This window comes from Miniopterus natalensis, chromosome 17 (genome assembly GCF_054644295.1).
Source record: "Miniopterus natalensis isolate mMinNat1 chromosome 17, mMinNat1.hap1, whole genome shotgun sequence".
Classification (NCBI taxonomy): Eukaryota; Metazoa; Chordata; class Mammalia; order Chiroptera; family Miniopteridae; genus Miniopterus; species Miniopterus natalensis.
In genome coordinates this window covers 22,456,759-22,484,657 of record NC_142097.1, presented here as the reverse complement: position 1 = coordinate 22,484,657, position 27,899 = coordinate 22,456,759, and the positions used below count along the sequence as shown (strand labels likewise).

The 27,899-nt window shown below is 42.3% G+C and overlaps 1 protein-coding gene across 1 annotated transcript; it reads left to right on the top strand.

Annotated features, from left to right (window-relative positions):
* Window positions 1–27,899, top strand: DHX8 (DEAH-box helicase 8). The gene is made up of 23 exons (XM_016202122.2): window positions 1–191; window positions 1,823–1,908; window positions 2,317–2,389; window positions 2,851–2,936; window positions 3,988–4,097; window positions 4,489–4,860; window positions 5,280–5,424; window positions 5,518–5,721; window positions 6,407–6,494; window positions 8,165–8,262; window positions 9,254–9,401; window positions 10,428–10,609; window positions 11,757–11,951; window positions 12,262–12,447; window positions 12,584–12,794; window positions 13,136–13,317; window positions 15,454–15,594; window positions 18,814–18,969; window positions 21,776–21,913; window positions 22,580–22,708; window positions 22,888–23,084; window positions 23,725–23,904; window positions 24,648–27,899. The coding sequence occupies exons 1-23, from the start codon at window positions 44–46 to the stop codon at window positions 24,865–24,867; spliced, it is 3,675 nt and encodes a 1,224-aa protein (XP_016057608.1). The 5' UTR covers window positions 1–43; the 3' UTR covers window positions 24,868–27,899.

The following is a 27,899-nucleotide window of genomic DNA, read 5'->3' as shown; positions in this document are numbered from 1 at the left end:
GTGAAGGTTGGAGCGGGCCCGGCGTAGCTCCGAAGCCGCGGCCATGGCGGTGGCTGTGGCCCTGGGGGGAGCAGTCAATGGGACAGAGCTAGGCCCCGCGGAAGAACTCGCCAAGCTCGAGTATCTGTCTTTAGTGTCCAAGGTTTGCACCGAGCTGGATAATCACCTGGGGATCAACGACAAGGATCTAGGTGAGCTCGGAGAAGTTCCTGCGGCCTCTGCGTTTGGGGTTGAGGGAAGCGGGAGGAGAAATGGGGTTGAGGCTGAGTGTGTGTGTTCGTTTGAATCTCTCTCTCTCTGTCACAGAGACTTGGGCACAGGGAACCTGCGGCCGTGGCCTCCGCATGAGAACCCTCTCGGCGGAGTTGTTAGAAACCATTTTCCAGGGCTGTTAGTGAAACCCAGAGCAGCCATTGCTGCTTGTTTTCTTTTTTGTTTTTCCAGCCCCAGATAATTAAACAGCGTTAACAACAACAGCAGCCGCATGATGATGATGTTGATGATGATGATAATAATGGTAGACACTAGTCTTCTCGCTCTGGCTGTTTGTTGAGTAGCTTTAATGCAAAGTAATCAGTATGCCATTGTGGAATGTCTTGGGGCGACCTGTCCTCGCCCCGACAGTGCCTACCTGTGAGGGTTGTTGTGCGGCTCATGGGATAATCCATGTGAAGCACTTGGCATAGTGCCTGGCGTGTAGTAGATGGTCAAAAAGTCTTAACCATTGGCACTGTTATTAACTTATATCCATTGTAGTCTGATGGCATTTGGCTTTCACTTACTGTCATCAGAAAGGTAAAGGCAAATTCCAGCATGGAAATGGTATGGTAGGACTAGTTTATGTTCCTTATTCAGATCTTCCATGTTGTTATTATTTGTTAGAATTAAAATCCAAATGAAATCATTCAGATTTTCTTGTAAGACTCACAGTTTGAGGCATATTATCTCAGCCTGTCGTAAAATGCACTTCTCTCCTGAAAGTCCCTTAATTAGTAAGTAGCTTTATTATTAGAAATTTCAAGGACTAGGCTGAGTTGCAGAGAAAAATCTGGGGGGCTAGTGAGTCATCAAGTTGGAGATTGTACCATCCGGCAACTGCCTCGCCTTCATATGTAGAGTCTGCCTTTCCAGAAACTGTAGAAAGCATCCTATGCATGCGTCCTTTGTGAGTCTGTGTGTGTGTGTGTGTGTGTGTGCGCATGCACACACACGGGCTCATGCTTTCAGACATTGTCACCTCTTGATAGTAGTTTCATGAGATTATGATAACAGAGGACAATGAGTTCTTCCTTAAATTCACTCAAAGGCCTGGTGAGCCATTTTATAGTTATATATTTTCATTTATAAAAATTAACTAGAGCCCCGGCCAGGTGGCTCAGTTGGTTGGAGCGGTTGTCTGTACACCAGAAAGGTTGCAGGTTTGATCCCTGGTACCAGAGGCAAACAATCGATGTTTCTCTCTGTCTCTCTCTCTGTCTCTCTCTCCCCCCTTCCTCTCTGTCTAAAATTAATAAACATATTCTCAGGTGAGGATTTTAAAAAGTTTTTAACTAGAACAAGAATACCTTTCTGTTTACTAGAGGGGATGGATGCTGCCTGATTTATGAATCATTCAGTAAAGCCAATTAGATCTTTAAAAAAAGTAACTGAAACATGTATAATCTCAGTAGTCTAAATTCTCTTTCTTTACCCTTATTAAGTGGTGGTCTTTGGTTTTTATGAGTTTGGATAGCCTAATTAGTTTTGTTTATAACATTTTTGAAACTGATTTTTTTGCTCAAGCCTCCATTCTTCTTGTTTTAACTCCTTTTCTCATTTGCAGCTGAATTTGTGATCAGTCTTGCTGAGAAAAATACCACCTTTGATACTTTTAAGACTTCTCTGGTAAAAAATGGTGCAGAATTCACGGTATGTGTGTCTGGAGACCCCTGTTTTATTTTATTGTTACTATTGATTTTAGTTTTATGAGGTGGGATTTTATGAGGGTTTTGATAGAGAAAGGAGATGATTTGTACGTACCAATCAAATACAACGTTAAGTGTGTAATGTTTTTTTATTTTTCAATTACAGTTTATATTCAATATTATTCTTTGTCAGTTTCAGATATACAGCCGTAGTGGTTAGACAACCAAAGTGTAATGTTTTAAAGTTTTCGTGCCACTAAGTAGTGGTGATGTAACTGGATTTCCTGTGACACCTTTCTAGGAAAATGGGACAGGCAGGAATAACCACCCTTCTCTAAAGGACATCCCTTTTCTTAGTGTCTTTAAGCTCTGATCCAGGAGCTGACAATTTTTGTTCTGTTTCTTTTCAAAGGATTCTCTTATTAGTAACTTGCTGCGTCTCATACAAACCATGCGGCCTCCAGCAAAGCCTTCTACTAGCAAAGGTGAGCAGAGCTTCTAGCTGAGCTTAGCCTCTAGAATGGTTTAGATTGTAAGCATTCTGTTTTTAGTTTGATTCAAATCTAGTATTGAAGTTCTTTAACTAACCATTTAAAATGTTGTGTGTGTTTCTCTTGTAGCAGCTGCTAAACAAGTAAATGTTTTAGTAAAATTTTTCAAATGACTTAAGACAAGATTAAAATTGTGAGAATTATAAGACAGCCAACTAAATGAATACTGATGCACCTCCCTGTGCACAGATAGTTTGAGGGTTTTGTAATCATTGTTTTTTCAGAAAATTAAGTTATGTTTATAGTAATTTATATGAGTAATATGTAGAAAAGTTCCATGTTCTGTTTTTAGCTTGATGCATATCTAATGTTGAAGTTCTTTTGTTAACCATTAAGAATATTAAATATATCTCTTTTGTGTTTTAAAATTCTTTCATGTTCTTTAATGAAACAAGATCCAGTTGTTAAACCCAAAACTGAAAAAGAAAAACTGAAGGAACTCTTCCCAGTCCTTTGCCAACCAGACAACCCTTCTGTTCGGGTACTGACTTATACCGTTTTGACAGTGTCTACTATAACTGCATGTTCCCCCCACCCTGTCCCTTTTCTTTGTCTCATTAGTTATTAAATTTTTTCTTTCTTTTTTTATCACTTATTAATTTTAAGTTTACCTTTATTGTGACGTATTTTTCAAAGTGAGATTGTTTGATCACTCCTTGAGCACATACTATGTATAGAATAGTGTTAAAGGGTTCAGAGAATGATATTTGAGGGAAATGAGATTAGGAATTGTGGAAAGCAGTGATTAGGGATGTGAAATGGGTATGAAATAACTTAAGGTTCTGGAACAGATGCCTGATGTGTGAAATTAGGTTTTTTGCTCCATTACTTGTTAGAATGTCTAATTTTTGAAATGTTTTGGTTTTTAACTTTTATTTTAGCAAGTATTTATTGAGTATTTACTATATGCCAAGCACTGTTCTAAGCACCAGGGATACAGCAGTGAACAAAACAGATTAGAGTTCCTGCCCTCTTGGAGATGATTACATCCTAATATTGGGGCAGGAAATAAACATGTAAACTCCTCTAGCAGAGAGGAGACAAGGAATAGATAAGTAAGTGTATATGGCTGATAGGGATAAGAACTCTGGAGAAAATCAAGCAAGTGCAGAGGGAGAGTTGTATTTTAAAAATTTTAGCACCTATTTCCTATTTATAATCATCACTCGCATGCTTTCACAGAAGGAGTGATATCTTATTTCCTTCCATAGCCTTGCACTAAGGACAAAGGGATTTGCCAAGTGTAGAAATGACTTCTAAGAGCCTTTGCTCATGCCTCTGCCTCCGTCTCCCATTGTGCTGGAAATCTCCGTCCCCTTTCCACTTCCATCACATAAGTGGTCAGCCATGTAGGGGCCGTCAGATTTGTAGTACCTGAAGTACAGATTGTTTTTTTATTTTACTTTTACAAGTGTTTATTTGAGCCAAACTGAGGACAGTGTTGGGAAGCAAGATCTGAAATGCTCCTGGAGTACAGACTCTTGAGTGCTTTTCTTTCCCCCTTCCCCTGACTGCTGGCTCCGCCTCCGCAGACCATGCTGGATGAGGACGATGTGAAGGTTGCCGTGGATGTCCTGAAAGAACTCGAGGCTTTAATGCCCAGCGCAGCAGGCCAGGAGAAACAGAGAAATGCTGAGCACCGGTTTGTCCTTGCTGTCCTATCCTTTGGAGGTTTAGCATACTGTGATGGTTGAATTTTGCGGACCAGCCAAGCAAAATTTGGGGCTAGTTTACAGAATCTAGACTGTCCGTTACTGTATTGTTGGATCTGTATTTATTGCTCCCTGTCAAGAATATTTATGCAGCAAATGCTCAGATATTCAGAAGATAGAAGCCTGGGCTTAGAGGCTGAATATGTTTATGGCTTCATTCTTTACTGACCTGCAGGGATGTCATAGTTAGTGAAACTCTTAAGTTAGTTTCACTTTCAGAAGGCGCTCAACCATGCACGTAGCACTGTGCTGAGTGCTTGGGGATGCAAAGGTGAAATTAGGCTGGTTTGTTTTCTAAACAGGTGTTTGTTGATTTGTTAGGGACAAGACAAAGAAGAAGAAGCGGAGCCGGAGCCGGGACCGAGAACGAGAACGAGAGCGTGACCGTGATCGTGATAGAGAACGAGACCGTGATAGAGACCACAAGCGGAGACACCGGTCCCGCTCTCGATCACGTTCCAGGACCCGGGAGAAGAATAAAGGGAAGTCTAGATATCGGTCCAGGAGCAGAAGTCAGAGTCCCCCCAAAGACCGGAAGGACCGAGACAAGTATGGGGAGAGGAATCTGGACAGATGGCGGGATAAGCATGTGGACCGCCCTCCCCCGGAAGAGCCTGCCATTGGGGACATTTACAATGGCAAAGTTACGAGCATCATGCAGTTTGGATGCTTTGTGCAGCTGGAGGGACTAAGGTAATGGCTGGTGTTCTTCTTTCACACCAGTAATGGGCAAAATTTCTTTTATCACTGGGGGTTTTCACATTCTAAAAAGTTATGATTAATGACACTTACACATCAAGTTAGCCATATCAGGTTATTAGAAATTGACTTTATATTCGAAGTGTCATAGGGCCATTCTTTCCTCTACCTTCAGGAGATCTGCCCTTTTGCTGGTTGAGACAGATGAGAATTTGTTGTGATACCTCCCCTCACCCCATGTCTTTGGGAGGGAGGGTGGTAATACTATAATGCTATTCTATTGTTTGACCATCTTCTTGGTGCTTTCCTCTTGAGATTAAGACCGTTTCCTTTTGTTCAGTTCCAACAAGGGTGGAAATCTTTTGGGAAAAGGTATTTTAGACATGCTCCAAATGTGTCTGACTCTCCCTCAGGAAGCGGTGGGAAGGCCTGGTGCACATCTCTGAGCTCCGGCGGGAAGGGCGTGTGGCTAATGTGGCTGATGTGGTGAGCAAAGGCCAGAGAGTCAAGGTCAAAGTGTTGTCCTTCACTGGGACCAAGACCAGTTTGAGCATGAAGGTAGGTGAGATATCCAGCCTGTTACCACATCCGGTGGCCCAAGACACATAAGAGGACAGCAAGTGAGCTAGCTTCATTGTTTTTGTGCCTTAGGATGTGGATCAAGAGACTGGCGAAGATCTAAACCCAAATAGACGGCGAAATCTTGTCGGGGAGACCAATGAGGAGACCTCTATGAGGAATCCAGACAGACCCACTCACCTCTCCCTTGTCAGTGCCCCTGAAGTAGAGGATGACTCGCTGGAGCGCAAACGCCTTACCCGCATCTCAGACCCAGAGAAATGGGAGATCAAACAGGTTGGGGCTGTTTGCTTTTATGGCCGGATAGCCATTCAGCATAGTGGTTAAGAGTGTGGGCCCTGGAGCGTGATGGCCTGGGTGACTTCTGGCCACTTACTAGCTGTGTGATTCTGAGCCAAGTTACTCTCCTCCTTTGTGCCAAAGTGTGCTTTTCTTAAAAATAGCTGGTGGTGGCCTCATGGGGATTAAATGAGTTAATAGAAGCAAAGCTCTTAGGTTAGTGCCTGCCTATGGTAATGCTATGTGAGTTTTTGTTCCTTTTTATCATTTGTTAGTAAACCTCAGAACCATGGTGTCCCAAGTACTGTGTAGATGCAGGGCTACAAAGACATGGTTCCTGCCTTTGAGGAACTCCAAGTCCAGTGGAGGAGACAAATTGAAACAAAAAAATGTGAAGGTTTACATATTACGTAATAAAGAATGTGCAGAATGCTTACGGAACCAAGGGAAGAAGCAGAGTTAGCAGATAACTCTTCCTGGGGAAGAGACACTTGAGCCAGGCTTTTGGGCACCATATTTCTTGCTCCCCAGGCATGGGATTTATGATGTTTGAGGCTCTGCAGTCCTGGGTCAGAGGAGAAAAACACCTTGTTTTCTACATGAAACCTCTGTATTGATTCTTCTACATAGAAGAGTTTTGATCCTAGCAACTTACAAATGCTGCCTTTTGTCCTTTGGCTAGATGATTGCTGCCAATGTTCTTTCCAAAGAAGAGTTTCCAGATTTTGATGAAGAGACTGGCATTCTCCCTAAAGTGGATGATGAAGAAGGTAACTAGCCACTGGTATTGAGCAGAATAATGAATCGGGAGGATAGTTGGCAAGTTGAGCCATTGGACAAGGTGGTTTATTTGTAGTTTGATCCAGTGGTTCTGAATCATTTATTCCTTGGGTCTCACCACTCATTTCAAGGAACAAGGGTCCCTCCATGATGGAAGCAAAAAAATTCATGTTTCTGGCACATATTTGTATATTGTTATGCTTGTTGCTTATAATAAGTTTTCAGTATATAAAATGTTATAATTGTACTTTGGGGATTAAATTTGATTTCACATATTCTTAGTAATTATTCTGAAAACCCTGGGTCCGCTTAGGTTAACTCTGAGTTGCCCTGGGAACAAATTTCAACTCAGTCCATTTACAATTTTAAAAGTTGTGAGATAAATCCTATAGTGGAACATATGTAATTTATATTGCAATAATAAGTCAGTACCTACTAAATGAACATTTGCACACCGACCAGTAAAGTAGGGCTTTACTTAAGTAGAGCTTTAGCAGCACCTTTGAAGCCCCTACATGCCCTCTCTGATTAGATCTTTTTCCTTCCTCCTCCATGTAACCACCATCCTAAATTTTGTGTTAATCATTTCCTCAGTTTTCTTCAGCGTTTTACCATTTATATATCTGTCCCTAAACATTAGTCTGTTTTTTGTTTTTTAAATATATCTTTATTGATTCAGAGAGAAGAAGGGAGAGGGAGAGAAAGAAACATCAATGATGAGAGAGTCATTGATCGGCTGCCTCCTGCACTCCCCGATTGGGGATTGGGCCCACAACCCGGGCATGTGCTCTGCCTGGGAATTGAACCGCCATCTCCTGGATCCCAGGTCGATGCTCAACCACTGAGCCACACTGGCCTGGCTAGTCTGTTTTCGAACTTAATTTTTTTGATTCATTATCATTCTTTTGCTATTTATGTTGATTTTTATAATTGTATTTCATTCATTTTCATTGCTATAGAGTGTTGCTCTATATAAATTTACCATAATTTACCTATTTTACTTTTGATGGGCATGTGGGCTATTTTGGGTTTTTTATTTACCTTTATGAATAATACTATTATAAAATTCCTATATTTGTCTCTTACTGCACATATACAAGAACTTCTCCTTTTTCCTAAATACGTAGGAGAAGAATTACTGGGTGGTTGGAAATATGCGTGTTCAACTTTACCAGGCAGTCCAAATTGTTTTATAAAGTTTTTATACCAATTTACATTTCTACCATAAGTGTGAGTGAGTTCCTGTTGCTCCACATTCTTGCCAACATTTGGTATTGTTCCACTGTCCAACTTATTTTTTTCTTTTCTTCTTTTTTTTTGCAACTCTGTTGTGGGTTGAGTAAATTCTATAATGAAGTTTGATGGCACATGCCTTAGTACCATCTAGAAGAATATCAGAGCAGCATTTTTCCACAGCTTAACTTCTTTTGAAAGTAGCTCTGATTAATTATTGGGTTGGAGCACAAATGCCCTAGAAATGCCCGGAAAGCTGAGGGAACAGACACCTGGGTTATGGTTTTACTTGCATTGCTGTCCTTTTGACCTTGGGAACCAGCTGTGATAAAGATTGCTGGTGTCTATGGAAATTAATTATTTTGATGAAAATGATTGGTCACTTCTCTTGTTTTTGACTAATAATTCTTTTTGGGGGGACTTTCAGATGAGGACCTTGAGATCGAACTGGTTGAGGAAGAGCCTCCATTCCTGAGAGGGCACACCAAGCAAAGCATGGACATGAGCCCTATTAAAATCGTTAAGGTGAGAAATGCTGGGACTCTAATCCGGACTTGTCAAATGAACTTCTTTTCTTAATGTACCAATTCAGTTTTTCAGAGCAGGTTATTAGATCTGTGTAAGCAGAGCTCAGGCCACAGGAGGTAATATTGGCTGTTGATTAGGGTCTAGAATATTTTTCTTTTAAAGGGGTATTGACCCTGTTTTGTTGCTTTTGCCTTTTTAATTCTTTTGGCTCATTTTAGTGTTTTTTGGGAGGAAGCAGAGATAAAGATATGTGCTTGATCTACCATCAATGCTTTTGCCCAGGCCTTAGGGCTTGACTCATTACCTTGCATATTCTAAGGCAATTTGGGAGGGTTCACTTGACCAATTGCTGCTGGCCCCTAACAGACAGCGATAGCACAGGGTGTTGTGGAGGGCCGAGCTGTGAGAGGAATTCATGGAACAGTTAAGGTAAAATTTTAGGTTTGGAAAAGGGTTATCTTAAAGGTCTCTCAGCTCAGCCACCCATTCAGTGTTTGTAATCCACCCATGTATCCTTCTACAGTGTTCCTCCATGTGGTCATCTCTCATCTGCTTGATATTGTTGGTGATAGGAAATTCACCAGTCCTTAAGGAGACTGATTCTGTCTTCAGGTGGATCTGATCATTAGTTCTTTAGGTGGAACTGAAATCTCTCTCACTGAGTGCCCACATTGGTCTTCATTTTAGTTTTTGGGTCCATCCAGAAGAATTTTTATCCCTTTTTTATATGTCCTAGCTCTCTTGAGGTTCTCATCTTTAAGCCAACATCCCTAATTCCTTCAGTGATTTGTCACTGTCCTTGTTCATTTTCTCTGAATTTGCTAGTTTCTTTCTTTCTTTCATGTAGCCTGGTATGTTGGTATGAACTTCCTTCTTGTGGGTCTCATTCTTTAGATTCAAGTGGTTTAACAAATCTGCATTTTATTTCCTGGACATTTAAGGCATGCTGAGATCCCATTCAATGTTGCTTTGTCCTCTGTTGCGTTAGAACCCAGATGGCTCCCTCTCCCAAGCAGCTATGATGCAGAGTGCCTTGGCCAAAGAAAGACGGGAACTCAAGCAGGCCCAGCGGGAAGCTGAGATGGATTCTATTCCCATGGGACTCAACAAACATTGGGTTGATCCTCTGCCTGATGGTAGGACCCTATGAGGGAGGTGTGGACTTTAAAAAAAAATCTGACCCTTCAGGTACACAGGGAGGGGGCACTGCCAGCACATACCAAAGATTTAGCCTTGGCTTTGGTGATTTGCTTTTTCCCTTCAGTTAAAGCATGTTTTCTGTTTTGTTTTTTAAACAAACATTTAAAATCAAAAATGTTTTAGTAACCCTGGTCAAATTATTAGACTGGCTGGGTTTTTTTTCTGAATAACTAAAAAATAATACAGCTTTGAAACTTCTCTTTTCGTATAATTCTTTGTACAGTAAATATTAACTACTGTTGGATATAGTCATAACAAGTATTTTGTTAATTTATGTTAGGCAGCTGGGGATACAGCTGTGAATTAGACGGCATCGCTGCTTTGATGAGGCTTACAATGTAGTGGGGAAGATTATATTTGTCAAATAATTACCAAATAACTAAATCATGACCGGTACTATATGAAGAAGTACAGATAGTATAGTTGGCTGCGGTGGGTCACTTCCCTGGGAAAGTTGAGAAATGAAGGTTAAATAGGATTAAGTCTGTTAAGGGGGATGGGGCGGGGGTTAGGGAGTGTGTTCTAGGCTGAGGAATAGCCTCTACTGGGGCTGTGAGGTGGGAAAGAAGACTTGTGTGGCTGGAATACAGAGAGTATGGATGAGTGGTGGGGGATGAAGGGTGGGAGGCCAGGACTCTGTAGATGGTATTGGGAATTAGGGCTCAATTTTGAAGGTCACTGGGAAATGTTGTAAAGTTCTAAGCAGGGGTGTGGCATGGTCAGAGTTGCATTTCCAAAGGGTTTTGAGGGTACCCTGCAGCACGGATTGGAGTGGCAGGAGTAGATACATGAGATGAATTGGGAGGCTTTTATAATAATAGTTCAAAGGGGAGAGGATGGCGGCTTGAACACAGAGCTAACAGAGAGGAGGGATGTACTAGAGAAATCTGATTTGTTGAATGTGGAGGAGGGGGCAACGGGCTAGCTTGAGGACAATGCTAAGTTACTTGTTTCCTTTGCAGCGGAAGGCAGGCAGATTGCTGCCAACATGAGGGGTATTGGGATGATGCCCAATGACATTCCCGAGTGGAAGAAACATGCCTTTGGGGGCAACAAAGCTTCTTATGGAAAAAAGACCCAGATGTCAATCCTTGAGCAGAGAGAGAGCCTGCCCATTTACAAACTGAAGGAGCAGCTGGTCCAGGTGAGAAGCCTCTTTATGATGTATTTATTGGTTGGGGAATAGGGGTGTTTTCTAAGAGAAGGGTGACATGTTTTAATTGAAATTAGCTGGACAGGTATGTATACATTCAAAGTCGCTTTTCCAAAGGGGATAGGAAGAAATCCAGAACATTTCCAAGTACTTTAAAATACATATATATTAGTCTATACTTTTTTTTTTTTTCTTACTTGGAAATAAATCTGTTTCAACTGGGGGATCCTAGAGCAGTTCCAAGTGGATAGAGTATTGTGTTGCATAGACCATAGAGGCAACACTTTGCTTCAGGTACTTATTTCCATTTTCTGGAGATCTGATTTTCAGACCACCAAATTTCCAGAGGCAACTGAGTTTACTAGTTTCCAGTGAATCCTTTCAACAATATCTTATATGTATATGTGCAAGTACAAAAAAAAAAGTATGTGTACACACATACAGACATATGTTTTATGTGTTACTGTGTTATATACACTGTTCCGCATCTTGCTTTTCTTTTAATGTTATAGCTCAGAAGTTGTTCCTTATTTTTTTTTTTTAGTGCTTTGTTATGTGGATGTACTCGGCTTATTTAACTAGTCCTGTATTACTAGATGTATAGGTTGATGGCAATCTTTTGCTGTTACAAACAGTGTAGAAATAAGATGACTATTGGGGGTAGGGCACTGGAGATTTGGGAGTGACATTAGAAAGGCATATTGTATATACCTTTTTATTTAGTGTTGAACTCTTTAACCATGTGCATGTAATACTTACACAAATTGTATGTATAAGGGAGATCTGGGTGATAGTTTATGCTTTTAGCATCTTCTTTATGTTTTTATGAATTTGAGAAAACCAGTAAATTAAAAAAATAAATTTGAGTCAGTTAAAAAAAGAATACCCATAAAGTTTAACATTTTTAATTTAGATTATACATGCAATTAAAATAAGGAAGAGCATTGCTCGTAGGCAAATCATTAGTAATTTTTTCTGTGCATATTTAAAAACAATTTAAACCTTGGTTGTAATCTTACTATATGTATACTAGCTATTGTGTATCTTTTTTTGTGTTAGAATGTAAGCATTAATGATTTTACTCCAGAGTAATGCGTGGCAAATTTTAATAACCGTGTTCGTATTCTGTTGCTTTCAGGCTGTCCATGACAACCAGATCCTGATTGTTATTGGAGAGACAGGATCTGGGAAGACAACGCAGATCACCCAGTACCTGGCAGAGGCAGGCTACACTTCCAGGGGCAAGATTGGATGTACCCAGCCCAGAAGAGTGGCAGCCATGTCGGTGGCCAAAAGAGTGTCAGAGGAATTTGGCTGTTGCTTAGGCCAAGAGGTAAGTGGGTAGTGAAGCTGTTCTGTAAATGCCTGAAGAATGGGTAAAGGCCCAGATCTCTGTCTATAAAATGGGAAAATGCAACCTTTTTTCAAGTTTCTCCTGAGGGAGAGAGGGTTCTCATTGTCATTACTGATCTGTTCAGGATCAAGTCCAAGGTTGATTTTACTATGAGGAAAACATTGTACATATTGACTAAATTCTTGTCTATTAAGATTATGGGTAACAGTCTGACTGGGCTGAAATCTTGCCTGGTGATTGCACAAAGGAGAGGTTTGTTTTTAAGGTTTTGACTTCTGTTCTGCTTTAGGTGGGCTATACCATTCGATTTGAGGATTGTACCAGCCCCGAAACAGTCATCAAATACATGACAGATGGGATGTTGCTCCGAGAGTGCCTGATTGACCCCGACCTCACTCAGTACGCGATCATCATGTTGGATGAGGCACACGAGAGAACAATTCACACTGATGTGCTCTTTGGATTGTTGAAGAAGGTAACTGGGTGCTCTTTGGTGACTCTTTTGGCTGTTGGGAACCGAATTCTGGGAATTGGATTTGAGTAGTCCTTTTTTGTAAGTAGTCCTTTTTTGGGTAGTCCTTTTTAGTAAGCCACATCTCACTTCCCTTTAGACAGTTCAGAAACGGCAGGACATGAAGCTGATTGTCACCTCTGCTACCTTGGATGCAGTGAAGTTTTCTCAGTACTTCTATGAAGCTCCCATCTTCACCATCCCCGGTCGAACATATCCAGTGGAAATACTGTACACAAAGGAACCTGAGACAGATTATCTGGATGCCAGCTTGATCACTGTCATGCAGATCCATTTAACAGAACCACCAGGTAGGGGGAAAGAGTATGTTTTCCTTAGTCCAAAAGTCCTAATGAGGGTATCTTTTCAGTCAGCTTTCTAAAAATGCCTTTTAAATAGTGTTTCAGGCTTGCATGTTTGAAATGGTGTTGAAAATGTAAATAATGGTGTGCAGGGTTTGATGCACCTATGTAAACACAGACGCAAATTATAAATGAATAAACAGAATAAACACAGACAGGCGAAAGCCTCTTGAGTTATTAGAGGCCAGAATTTGAGTGTGTTTTCTGTCAGTGGAGTTCTGTTAATGTCACTATGGTCTTTGGATAGAACACACACAGAACGTAAATTAATGCTCCTGTTGGCTTCTTAGGTGACATCCTAGTCTTCCTGACTGGTCAGGAAGAGATCGACACTGCCTGTGAGATCCTGTATGAAAGAATGAAATCCCTGGGGCCTGACGTCCCGGAGTTGATTATCCTCCCTGTGTACTCTGCTCTTCCCAGTGAGATGCAGACCCGAATCTTCGACCCTGCTCCACCCGGCAGCAGGAAGGTAACCCTGGGCAGAAAGGATGCTCCCTTGTGCTCTGGAGCCGTGTGGTGCATTCAGCTGGCCCTAATGGGGATTGCTTAGATGTATGTAAGTCTTGTTTGTTATGTTTTAGAGACTGGTCCAGCCAGTTTGTTAAGGAATGTGAGTTTTGTATGTGACTCCTGCTTGTCTTCCTCTTCTTTCCTTAATCATTGGACAGATATTTTTGAGCACCTCCCAGGCTTCGGGGTAGAACCAGGGTGGCAGTCTGAGGGCAGGCCTCTCTCTACTGTGAGGCATCCACCAGTGGACAGGCCTTTAATGTATAGTGTGAGAGTGCTACTGGTCCTCTAGATACCCAAAGAGAGAGCACCCAACCCAGTATTCTTACAGGAAGTAAGGATCTAAGCTAGTCTTGAAGAACACGTGGGTGTTCATCTAAGCAAGGAGGGGAGGGGGGCACGTGTTCTAAGTAGACAGAATAGCCTGTGATAGCCCAGCGGTGAGAGAGAGTGGCCATTTCAGGGAGTTGTATAGTTCCAGTAGCTGGAACTGATTATGTGAGTGTTTGTATGGCTGTAGGAAAGGAAACAGGTGGATTTTTAAAAAATAACAGCTTTCTTGAGATACAATTTACGTACCATACAGTTTATCCCATTAAAGTATGCAATTCAGTGGTTTTTAGTGTATTCACAGAATTGTGCAATCATTAGTTACCATTATTAATGGTAATTGTTAACTGTTAATCACTATAATTTTAGAAGAATTTCATCAACTCACCCGCCAAAAAAACCCTTATATCCTTTAGCAGTCACCCTCCATTCACCCCTCTGCTCAGCCTCTGGAAACCACTAATCAACTTTCTGTCTATGGATTTGCTTATTCTGAACATTTCATGTAAATGGGATCATATAATATGTGGTATTTGGTAACTAGCTTCTTTGATGTAGCATGTTTTCGAGGTTCGTCCATGTTCTAATATGTATAAGTACTTCATTTCTTTTTATTGCCAAATAATATCCTATTGTAGAATATTATTCTATATCTAAAATATAGATGTACCACATTTTGTTTATCCATTCATCAGTTGATGGACATTTGGGTTATTTCCACATTTTAACTATTATGAATAATGCTGCTATGAACATTTGTTTACAAGTTTTTGTATAGACATATGTTTTCATTTCTTTCAGAATGGAAGGCAGATGGGTATGAATAACATTAAAGAGTTAGACTAGATAAGACGTAGTGGGTGCCTGGAAGTGTAGGGGAGAAGGGCAGGGGAGAAGTAAGGAATGACTCCCAGGTTTCTGGCTTGGGCAGCTGGGTTAGATGGATGATGGTGCTGAGGAGGGAAACATGGAGGAGGAGCAGGTTTGGGGGGAAAGATGGTGATTCCCTCTCTGTTCTGTTCCTGATGATTAAACTTCTTTTTGAGAAGGCTTCTGCAGCTTGTGGCAGGTAGAAGCCTCCCAGGGCCGGTAAGGTGCTGGCATGATGTGAGATGTTCTGGTGTCTCCTAGCAATGATTTTTCCAAGCAATTGTGTTTTATTAGCTGAACCTCTGGGTGGAAGAGCAGTGGCAGTGCCAAGCTGAGACTAATAATCTTCTAGATCACAGATACTGCTGCATGCACACAAACCGTGAAACTCCTCTGCTGCCTTGTGGTTCATTTTATGATTAGAAAAAAAAATAACTCCCTCTTGTTCCACATACACAAACAGCCCATTTTGTAGTCCAGATGTCCCCGTGGGGGAAGAAAAATCTCATTTTGCACTGGCACATGTGATGCCAGGAAGTGTCTGCTTTCCCAGGGTACTAGAAAATTAAAATTGTAGTAATGAACATTGGATCTAGAAAATGAGATATGTAGCCATTTTCACCAAATGAAATTGGCTTTGAGTGGCCTTTGCTTTTTCCTGTTCCACTTTTCCTCTCAGGTAGGACCCTACCCTCCATCCCAAGCTAACCCTTAAGAGGAAGGCACCTCCCCTTCCTCTCATTTGAAGCCAAACTGAGATTAAGTGCTCTCTAATCCTCTAGAGAGGAAGATTACCGCACACTCCTTTGGGAAGATGTTTGAGTTCAGAGGTCCTATTTCATACCTCATGGTGAATCTAGTTAGCTCAATCCAGCTGTGTCCCTCTCATCTGCAGGTTGTGATTGCTACCAACATTGCAGAGACTTCGCTGACTATCGACGGCATCTACTATGTGGTGGACCCTGGATTTGTGAAGCAGAAAGTTTACAATTCCAAGACAGGGATTGACCAGCTTGTGGTGACTCCTATTTCTCAGGTATGGCAGCTTCTACCAACAGCTTTCTTGAAAATCCTGCTGAGGGCCTTTCAGAAATTTTGTATGGTTTTATATTTTGAACTTTATTGGTTTCAAAGATGAACTTTTAAGATACTGGGTGCTTTCGTGAGATAAGGAAGATTTTGTGTTGTTTGTTTTTAATCTTTAGTGTTTCAACATTAAAAAGCACCATAAAATTTAAACTTAAAAAAAAGTTTGAATCCTAAATGTGTGAATCCACCACAGATTATCTAATGTAGGTAGTAAGAACATATTTTATGAGTATTATACTTAGCCAGAGATATCTGACATAGTAACAGTTCTTGAGATGATAATGTGTGGGGTTTTTTTGGTAACTATGGAGTAATTTCCTGCCTAAATTATATTTTAAAATGAATAACCTGATTATCGTTTTTGAGGGCAGTTTGGCCACAACGTATCCAAAATTTAAAAGATCATCTCTTTAACCTAACAGTTCTAATATATCTGAAAGGTAGAAATGGTTGAATACATATCTAAAGTTGATGCAAAAGGATGTTCACTGAAGGACCGTTTATATTAGAAGAAACCTGGAAAAATTCCCTCAAAAGGGAAGTAGTTTAATAAAATATGATGTATCCATGCCATAGACTGTTATGTGGCATTAACGTGGTGGTGTGTATCTATATTTAATGACTTAAACGTATAACTGTGATATATTATTTGAAAATAGTGAGCTACAAAATAGCAGGAGTAGTATAATCCAATTTTTGTTTAAAAATAGATGGGGTGCACTTGTGCACCGTGTGTGTGAACCCGCCTGAGACCTAAAAGCATGTAGTCGAAATGTTAGTTGAGGTTATTAGTTGCTGGTGCTGCTGGTTACTGGGCTGATGCAGTGAAGTATGTTTTTTTTCTTTATGCTTTTATATTGTTTTAGTATTATAAAAGGCATGGATTACTTTCATAATCTATAAAAGCCATGAGGCTATTTTCATTTGGAAACTTAAGTAATAGTAGCTAACACTTGTAGGGCACTTTCACTTACAGGAACTCTTTACATTCTTGTGTTGATACTTTGTGGTAGATACCATGATTACCCTCATTTCACAGATGAGACTGCGGCACAGAGGGGTTAAGGCCACACAGCTGGTGGAGCCAGGATTTGAACCTGGGCAGTCTGGCCCCAGAGTGTGTACCACTTCTTGGGGTGGTGCAGGCAACTCACAGTGATCGAGGAATTAGTTACACTTGCCTTCTCTGATTTAGAGAGGTACCTTTTTTTGTTTGTTTGTTTATCCTTACCGGAGGATATTTTTCCATTGATTTTGAGAAAGTGAGAAAGTGTCTATTCGAGAGAGACACATCGATTGGTTGCCTCCTCCACCCCCCGACCAGGGCTGGGAATCGACCTGAAACCCAGGTATCTGCCCTTGGCTGGGAATCCAACCCAAGACACTAGTGCACGGGCCAACGCTCTGACCACTGAACAGCACTGGCCAGGGCTGGAGAGATCTTAGAATGCTGTGGAGTCTGCCACCTTGTGTGATTGCTGCCTGCCTTTGTATGGTTAGTGACCTTTCATACTACATGCTTTGTTTGGAGCTGGCATAGGAATTTGTAAATCCTGATACTATCTGTAAGACAGATGATTTTGTCAAAAAATGGCCCTCTTCAGATTGCTATTCAATGTTTCCTGGCAACCTATGGCTAAACTACATATAAATTTTTTTAATTTCAAAAATTAGCACCACTCTCCCCTAAGAACAGAAGTAATATTACATTATTTCTGAGAAATAGAAAAAATTTAAATTACCCATAATCCTACCACCACCAGTCATTATTTTAATGTTTTTCTTGCCCTTTTTTTTCATGTTTGTTTCTTTCATGATTGTAATTCTAGTAGCCTAGTAAGTATGTTTTGTATATCTTTTTGTTTAAGTATTTAATTTTCCTGATTATTAAGGTAATACGTGTTCAATATTGGACATTGAAAATAGAACCCATCTGCAAGCCAATTGTCAGAGTTAGCCACAGTTAACATTTTAGGGTATTTTCCCCAGCTTTTTCCTTCTGGTAGTTTATACTATATCATAAAGATTTTTTTACAAAATCAGCATTATATTGTTTTGTAGCTTGCTTTTTCACCTATGTGAATGAACATTTCCTTCTGGCATTGAGCATCTCAAACCTGAAATTTTTTAAAAAATTTTTGTTTAAAATATTACAGATGTCCCTTTTTCTCCCCAACGCCCCATTCCACCCTGTCCCATCCCCCTCCCAGTCCCTCTCCCCACCATTGTCCATGTCCTTGGGTTGTGCACATGTGCATATAAATTCTTTGGTTACTCTCTCCCCCTCCACCCATCTGCCCTCCTCCATCCCTCTGACATTCGTCAGTCTGATCCATGCTTCTATGTCATTGAATCTATTTTGTTCATCAGTTTATTAAGTTCTTTAGATTCCACATATAAGTGAGATCATGTGATGTTTGTCTTTCTCTGCCTGGCTTATTTCACTTAGCATAATTTTATCCAGGTCCATCCATACTTTCCCAAAGGGTACAAGATCCTTCTCTACAGCTGCATAGTATTCCATGGTGTAAATGTCCCACAACTTTTTTATCCACTCATCTACCGATGGGCACTTGGGCTGTTTCCAGATCTTAGCTATTGTAAATTGTGCTGCTATGAACATAGGGGTACATATATTCTTTCTGATTAGTGTTTCAGGATTCTTAGGATATACTCCTAGAAGTGGGATCACTGGGTCAAAAGGCAGCTCCATTTTTAATTTTTTGAGGAACCTCTATACTGTTTTCCATAGTTCAAACCTGATTTTTAAAATGGCTACAGTCATTGTTGGTATAGTAACAGTTTTATAGTTCACTTACATTTTTGGCTGTAACTGTGGGATAGCATTTTATCATCGTGTTTTATGCTTTGTCTTTTATGTTGTGTCATACTATTTTGAAGGTGTATTTCTGTGATCTTTACAATATTTTTTACATTCTCCTTTTTCTATATTTGCCTCACTTGAACAGACTTTCCCGAAATGTTGAGTGTTGGAGAGGGGATGATAATAACATTGGTAGTCTTGGAAATGGTCCTAAGGGAAGTGAAATAAACCCCACTTTGGATTTTGCCAGTAGTTAAGTGCCCCTCTTTTAACAGATTTCCTGGGTAAGGCTGTTAGACGATGTTTAACAGATATGTTACTTTTATGTGCTCACCCCTCTAGGCTCAGGCAAAGCAGCGAGCTGGCAGAGCTGGGAGAACAGGCCCAGGGAAGTGCTACAGGCTGTACACAGAACGTGCCTACCGAGATGAAATGCTGACCACCAATGTGCCAGAAATCCAGAGAACCAACTTAGCAAGCACAGTGCTCTCGCTCAAGGTAGAAATCACTGTCTTACTAGAATGGGTTGGTGGAACAGCCCAATCCTATGGCCTTAGTAAATGAATCTCAGTTTTATGAACCTTGTTAAATACTTTAGTAACCTCATAGAACCAGTCCGTTTCAGTGAAATGCAGATGGCTGTGATAACAGCCTTTCCACTGTGGGTCTGGGGCTAAGCTGGCATGTCTGCTGTGAACACACATTTTTTTCTTACCATAATTACCAGCACAATGTTTGGTTATAAAATATTTTAGTTAAGAGCATTTTTTAAAAAGACATTAGAAAAAATCTCATCATTGCCAAACTGTGAACAAACACACTTCATTCATCCCTTTAGCTTTCAGATCCAATTCTGTTCTTTTAAAACAGAAGCAAAACTCCCAGTCCAAAAACTTTGCAGAGGGAGCTATCAGTAGAGGTTTCAGACTGGCCCTCTGGGGGCTTGGTTTTCATTCTGAATCATTGCTCTTCCTCTCTCAGTCCCCAGTGAGGACCTTCATTCTCCTTTGGCAGGGGGAGCCGCAAGAGTAATTTTCCAGATGATGGCACCCCTCCTCCCCCGACACTGATGCTACCCTGGAGCCCTGGCACTTTACTGGTGCAGACTGCTCTGTTGTAATTTATTATTCATTCCCTGTAAGAGAGGCTAAAGCAGAGCTTCAGAAAATAACTTGCTCCAGTCTGTAGAGTGAGAACAGAGAGGCATCTGTGGCTCAAACTTCTGCTCTAGGCTGTGTGTTCTTGACAAATTTACCTGCTCAGCCCTCTGTTCTGTATTCTCTCAAAAGGGGGTCCTGTTAATAGTATTTGTTGTGAAGATAAGAGAGATAATGCAGGTAAAGGTACTTGGCACACTTAGCTTACTGATTGCTAACATAATTTCTTATAGTTATTATTCATACAATAAACATTTATTGAACACCTGCTGTGTTTATGGTCACAATCAGTTTATGGGAAAGACACAGAAAGCTTAGGTTCTACCACATCACCCTGTGTACACACTTGGTTAATGCATCATTCATTTGTTTCTTTTATTCATAAAATTAGCTAACAAATGTATTGATTGCTGCTCTGTGCCAGGCACTGAGATTCTGTTGCGTTGTTGAGGTTCTGTGTCCATGCGTCTCACCATTATGAACTCTTTGAGAGCAGGGCAGCCTCCTAGTCATCTTCATATCCCTGCCACCGAATATGGTACATGGATGGCACTTCCTAGATACACGGTAGAAATAATGTATGCAAGAGACAGGACAAGCTGGTGTATTGTCTTATTTTTTTTAATTATGGTGAAATACAAAACACATTACCATTGTTACCTTTTTAAAATGTAAAATTTACATTCACAGTGTTGTACAGCCATCACCACTATCCATTTCCAAAACTTTTTCATCATCCCAAACAGAAACTCTGTACCGTTCAACTAAACTATCCCTTTTCCCCTCCCTGCAGCCTCTAGTAATCATTATTCTACTTTCTGTCTCTATGAATTTACCTCATGTAAGTGAAATCAAACAATATTTGTCCTTTTGTATCTGGCTTATTTTACTTGGCATAAGGTTTTCAGGGTTCATCACGTTGTAGCTTGTGTTAGAATTTCATTCCTTTTTAAGGGCAAATAATATTCCATTGTATGTATAAACCATGTTTTGTTTATCCATTCATCCATTAATGGATATCTGGGTGGTTTTTACATTTTGGCTATTGTGAATAATGCCCCTGTGAACATTAGTGTACAAGTATCTGTTTGAGACCCTGCTTGCAATTCATTTGCGTATATATCTGGAAGTGGAAGTGCTAGATAATATGGTGATTCTGTGGTTAACTATGGAAGAATCACCAAATTGTTTTCCATTCCCACGAGTAATGTATGAGGGTTCCGATTTCTCCATATCCTTGCCAACACTTATTCTTTTCTTTTTTTTTATCCTCACCCGAGGATATTTTTTCCATTGCTTTTCAGAGAGAGTGGAAGGGAGAGGGAGGAAGAGAGAGAAACATCAATGTGAGAGAGACACATCTATTGGTTGCCTCCTGCACACGCCCCAGCCACCAGGGCCAGGAATCAGGCCTACAGCCTAGGTACGTGCCTTGGCCAGAATTGAACCTGGGACACTTCAGTTCGCAGGCCAACACTCTAACCACTGAGCCAAACTGGATAGAGCTTATTATTATTTTAAAGTATTTTTATTGATTTCAGAGAGAGAGGAAGGGAGAAGGAAAGAGAGATAGAAACATCAGTGATGAGAGGGAGTCATTGATCGGCTGCCTCCTGTATCCCCCTGCCAGGGATCGAGCCTGCAACCCAGGCATGTGCCCTGACCAGGAATCTAACCACAATCTCCTGGATCATAGGTCGATGCTCAGCCACTGAGCCACACCAGCCGGGCTGCTATTATTTTTTAAATAGACATACTAGTGGTATGAAGTAGTATCTCATTGTGGTTTTCATTTGCATTTCCCTAATTACTAGTGTTGAGTATCTTTTCATGTGCTTCTTGGCCATTTTTATGTCTTCTTTGGAGAAATGTCTATTCAAGTCCTTTGCCCATTTTTTAATTGTCTTTTTGTTGAGTTGTATGTACTGTCATTTTGAGTGAGTGTTCTTAAAGTTTTCTGAGAAACTATATACTTTCTGCTAGTCTGAGTTATGTGTGGCTCAGCCCTGGAGGTTGCTGCTAATCTTGCTGATGGCTTCCTAATTGCAGTTGAAGAAATAGGAAAGAAAGCAATAAGTAGTCTCTCTCCATGTTAACACTGGCAAGATTGGCCCTCCCATCACACACTTTCTTCCCTTCTCTTTTAGGCCATGGGCATTAATGACCTGCTGTCCTTTGACTTCATGGATGCCCCACCAATGGAAACCTTGATCACAGCCATGGAGCAGCTGTACACGCTGGGGGCCCTGGATGATGAGGGCCTGCTTACTCGCCTGGGCCGCAGGGTAGGGGACACACTTAACTTCCATTGCTTTTGGGAAGATTTCCGGCCAATCTTCTATACTCTTTGTGCAAAATCAAGCTCCGACACCCTGGATAAGTTTTGAGTACAATTCTAGATGCCCATTTTTTAACCTGGATTTTTTACTATCACTTAAAACTACTTATTTTTATTGACTTTAGAGAGAGGAAGGGAGAATGAGGAAGAGGGAGAAACATTGATTGGCTGCCTCACTAACTGGGATCAAACTTGCAACCTGGTTATGTGCCCTGACTGGGAATTGAACCCATCACCCTTTGGTGCACGGGACGATGCTCCAACCAATGAGCCACACTGGCCAGGGCTTAAAACTGTTTCTTTACAGAAAAATAAATTTTATCCACAGTCAATTTTACCTTGGGATATATTATTGAGTGTAGCCTTAATTTGATAAGATGTCTGCAAATTTCTACCTACCTCAACAGTCGTTATGTTCTTGGTCACATATATTTCGTTGGAGTTTCTTTGGAAATAAAAAACCAACATCTTCTGGTAGAGACAAGCATCCCACATCATCATGCTTTGGTAAACCTCCTATGGTCTGTTGACCACTCTGACCAGAGTCTCATGTTGGCAAGTCCAGATGGGTCTTCCATGGGGAAGCAAGTGTAATTTCTTCTTTTCCCTCTAGATGGCAGAATTCCCTCTGGAACCAATGCTGTGCAAAATGCTGATCATGTCTGTGCATCTGGGCTGCAGTGAGGAAATGCTGACCATCGTATCCATGCTGTCTGTGCAGAACGTCTTTTACAGGCCCAAGGTAGGGAATTCAGACCCACGTTCATATGAGGATGTGGTGAAGCTGCATGAAATCAGCCATTGCCATTCCAGTGTTTAATGTGGATGCTTGACAGAACCATGTAGGGCTCCTTGGAACTGCTCGGTGTTCAATTAGTAGCTGCTAAAAGGAAGATGATCTTCTTTCACACTGTTTGGCAGGATAAACAAGCCCTCGCTGATCAGAAGAAGGCCAAATTCCACCAGACTGAAGGAGACCACCTTACGCTGCTGGCCGTGTACAATTCTTGGAAGAACAACAAGTTCTCCAACCCATGGTGCTATGAGAACTTTATCCAGGCTCGTTCTCTGCGCCGGGCCCAGGACATTCGCAAGCAGATGTTGGGCATAATGGACAGGTAACATCTGGGGTCTTTTCCCCATGTTTGAGTTGAACTTCCTTGAATGTCATGTGTGTTCATCTCTGTATATACTTGTGGAGCTCTCGACCCCTCGCATAACCCTTTCCTCCAGCTTTTCCACCTTTGTTATACTCCTCCCCACACAGCTGAGAATCACTTCAGAGAGTTCCTGAGAGCCCTGGCAGGTGTCGCTCGGTTGGAGTGTCATCCGTGCACCCTAGGGTCATGGGTTCGATTCTCAATCGGCACATACCCAGGTTGCAGGTTCGATCATCAGTTAGGACGCATATAGGAGGTAGCCAGTCAGTGTTTCTCTCTCACATCAGTGACTCTCTCTCTTGAATCAATTAAAAAGAAAAGAAAGTTCCTGAGACGAAGATGATTTATTAATTGTTTTAAAAAACTCTTTGTTTACAAGTATCTGGAACATTATTAGTCAAATTAAATTAAGTCTTTGGCTCTAATTGTGCCCATCTTGCCCACTGGGCAGAGCTACCCCCGTAATACACTTAGGGCTGGAAGAAGGGCCCTGGGGACCCAAGATAGGGGTGTTAGGTGCCATCATTCTGGAAGATAGAACCTCTGAAAGCAGAGTTGTCTCACATTTTTCTTCTCTCCTGATTTATTTTCCTGATAGACACAAGCTGGATGTGGTTTCCTGCGGTAAGTCCACAGTCCGAGTACAGAAGGCCATCTGCAGTGGATTCTTCCGAAATGCTGCCAAGAAAGACCCTCAGGAGGGTTACCGGACACTGATCGACCAGCAAGTGGTCTACATCCATCCTTCCAGTGCTCTCTTCAACAGACAGCCGGAATGGTAGGTGGGCAGGCCTCAGGTCTGGGAGCTGTTCTGGGCAGAGGGAACCTGTAAATCTATTGGTACTTTGTGTTTGTGTCTTCACCCACCCCCAGCACTTCTTATTCTAACATTGCTTATATTTCTAGAGCAGCAGGAGCCTGAATTAGGCTAGTCAGACCCTTTTGAGAGAAAAAAAATCATGGGAGTAAGAGCTAGGAAGGTTCTTAGAGATCATTTAGTGAGGTGGTTTAAAAAAAAAATTTTTTTTTAAGTGGCATTTAAAAATTTAATCTTACCTACCCTAATATACTGATTTAAAACTGCTGTGCCACCATGGTAGAAAAGTTGGAGATGTAGAGCCTTGCCTGCTTGGCTTTCCCCCATCTCCTTGTGGCAGCCCCTGAGGCTCCTCTTCAGGGCCCTAGAGTTCTGTGGAAGCAGCCTGAAAAACCACCATCCCATTTCACAGAGCAGGAAACTGAGGTCCAGAGAAGTAGTATGATTGACTCTGTGTTAATTAACTAGTTGGAGCCAGAGCCAAGTCTAGAACACATTATTCTGACAGTTTTCTTATGGTTAGAAGTGTGCAGCCTCCTCAGTATTGGAGTGTGGTTGTTGTAAAGAGAGACTGTAGTCTTCTGAGGGCTCAAGCAGGAGAGGTAAGAGGGTAAAATGCAAACTCAGCTGTGGGCCACCAGGGAGCAGGGTGACTGGAGTGGAGCCTGTATCAGAGGCTTGATCCTGTCTCTGTCCCCTCTCAGGGTGGTGTACCATGAGCTGGTGCTGACCACGAAGGAGTACATGCGTGAGGTCACCACCATCGACCCCCGGTGGCTTGTGGAGTTTGCCCCTGCCTTCTTCAAGGTCTCCGACCCAACTAAGTTAAGCAAGCAGAAGAAGCAGCAGCGTCTTGAGCCCTTGTACAACCGCTATGAGGAGCCCAATGCCTGGAGAATATCCCGGGCTTTCCGGAGGCGCTGAAAGGCAAGACTTGTTTGCCTCTCTTGCAGCATTGGCCCAGGGCTTGGACTCACTTTTATTGGTGAAAAGCTGACCCTGAGGATACAGCTGTCCAGTGACTGAGTATCTTAACTGGACATTTTCCGAACTTGATTTGCATTTCTTCTCTCGTGGTAAAATAGAAACAGGGATTTTTATGCCTGGTTTGACCAGAGCCTACAGTCCCCAGTATCCCAAGTCACTGGAGTCACCTGGGGCTCACAGCCAGCACGGGGGTCCACTGTATCGTCTCCAAGAATGGGGCAACTCATGCAGCACTGGGATGGGAAATGGGCCACAAGTATCTTACACCTGGACATGCAGACAGATGGACGTGGTGAGGACCCTGATGCCTGGGCTGGTACTCTGTGGAGGAGGAAGCCATGATACTCACTGAAAGTGTTGGCCCCACTTCCTGTTCCTGTCCATTCCCTGTACTTTCCCTTGACCTGAAAATATTTATTTTTCTTAAGGAAACAAAAATGGTTTTCTGTGAAGGTTTCTTTTAGCTGAAAGGTTAGGATATTGCTCTGGACCAGTGGGGAGATTTATTATCTGTGTCTTTGGTGCATGTGATAGAGAGTCCCCTGAAACCAGAGCCTAGGGCCTCTTTAGGCTGAAAGGTGATGCACAGTGCAGACCTCCAGTCTTAGCACCCACGCTAGGCCAGCCCTGCTGCGAATCGCCCCATGATTAACCACATCCACTGCACAGGCTCTCAGTTCTGGGTGCCTGAGTGGTTACAGATGCCACATATTGAATACAGAGGCTGTCCCTGGCTCCCTCCCTCCCACCACACTCACCATGTGCAGCGTGTCCTATTTCCTTTTGAAACATTCGACAAAGCTTTTATTTTGTTTCCCCTGAGGTCCTCGATGAACTTTAACAAAGGTTTTTTATGGTCAAAGCCTCCCCTCCCCTGCCCCAAACAGAAAACCAGCATAATACCCCTTAGAGCCGGTTTGTGCTGCCCAGCATCTGTGCTCTGGGTCTCACACTAGGTGGTTTTCTCCTAGCCATAACCACCTCCTAGTGCCCAAAGTTTTTTATTTTTAAAAAATTTTACTTATTGATCTTTTAGAGAGAAACAGAGATTTTTGTTCCACTTATTTATGCATTCATTGGTTGCTTCTTATATATGCCCTCACTGGAGCTTGAACCTGAAACCTTGGTGTATCAAGACAGTGCTCTAACCAACTGAGCTACCTGGCCAGGGCCTCTCACGGTTTTTGAGGAGGCTCTTAACTAGGAAGACCATCAGACAGATGCTGCCAGGCCAGGTTGTGGGATGCCTAGAAAGCTCCTCAGGACATGGAGTTTGTTTAGAAGCTCCTGAGCAATTGGGCACGTTGTATGTTGCCTGCACTGTCTCCCCAACCCCATCTGGTAAGTTCTGAAGTGATGTAAGTACTAGAACTACCATAGAATTGTACACCAGACACCAGAAGAGACTATACGGCATTCTAGGAAATGAAGGAATGTAGGCTGTCATTGGGCAGCAGACAAATCACCCTAAAGACAATTCAGAGAATCCAGAGGAGAGGAATACAGGCCTGGGAGTCAGCTGACTGAGGTCCCTGCCCCTTTTTCCTAGCTGAGCGTGTGCCTCTGATTCTGTTTGAGTGTGCTCCTCAGGAAGCCAGGGCCTGTAATTAAGGGCAGGGAGGTGTTTGTGTGCTGACAGTTAAAGCCTATGGGTAGAAGAGTGTAGGGGCCGGCAGAGGAAACAAAAAGGGCAGCAGGGGCTGGGTGCCCAGCTCGCCAATCTCTTTTTCTTGTTAGTTCTCACCCGAGGATATTTCTTTCATTGCTCTTCAGAGAGTAGGAGATGAGGGGAGAGAGATACATCACTGTGAGGGAGACATATCCACTAGTTGCCTCCCGCACGGGGAGCGAACCCACAACCTAGGTACGTGCCCTTGACTGGGAATCGAACCCGTGACCCTTCAGTGCTAAGGTTGACGCTCTAACCACTTAGCAACACTGGCCAGGGCCCAACTCCCCAATTTTAATTCCAGCCCAGGTCTCCCCAGTTCAGGAGCAAAATGTGGGCTTTGCAGCCCACCTGTCCCAGCTGAGTGACAAGCTCTGATGTGTTGGCACCTCTGAGATCATAGTCCCTGAAGATGGAGTTTTGGGATTTAAGCTCAGGTTAAGGGGATGTTTAACAGGCCAAGGTGAGAGACAGGACTGGCCGTCTTTCTGGGTTTGGTATGCAAATAAAAGGATCCTAGCTCTGTGGGTGTTCTTGAACATCTCCCCTGGGAGCTGGGGTTACTTCTGTCACATGGTGGGGTCTGACCTGACTGTCCATTGGGAACCAGCATACAGGCCGCATTGCCCAGCCTGCTCAGAAGGGGGCTTCCTGCCAGATTCGGAAGCACTCTCCCCTGCTGCTCCCACACAATGGGGCCCTTGTTTCTCTTCCTTGAACCAATATTACCCGAGGTTGAGTGACAGCCCAGGAAAGGATGTGGGTCTCATGCAGGGAGCTGGAATCTTCTTGGCCATTAAAGTCTTCTGTTCACTGCACTCCTGCGGGAGCCTAGCTCAGGAGTTTCCTGCCCCTGCACATGTGCTGAGTCTGTAGTTGTTTGTGTATGTGAGGGGACCGTCCCCATGGGGCATGTGTAAGCTCTACTGCTGGGTCAGGCTTCTCGGCCCGGGTTCACCTTCATCCAATCTGGAGCATGGTTTGGTTTTGGCTGCCTCTCTGTCAGCCCAAAGAATTCCCTCCCGAGGCTGTTGTAGCTGTTTCCTCTGACCAGTGCTCTTCCAAGTTTAAGGCTTTGAACAGAGTCGTGATGAGTGGCTTGTTAATGAACATTTTAGAGGGCAGAGGTCACATGTCAGCCTATGAGATGGTTTCCGGTTTCGTTTCCGTGATGCTGCTTCTCCTAAATCCCTGTCTCTTATATGTGGTACTCAGGATCTGTTTCTGCTCAAAATTTACACCTTCTCACCCTAATAACCTGGCTTTAATATGGAAATTAAATCATATATATTTTTAAAAA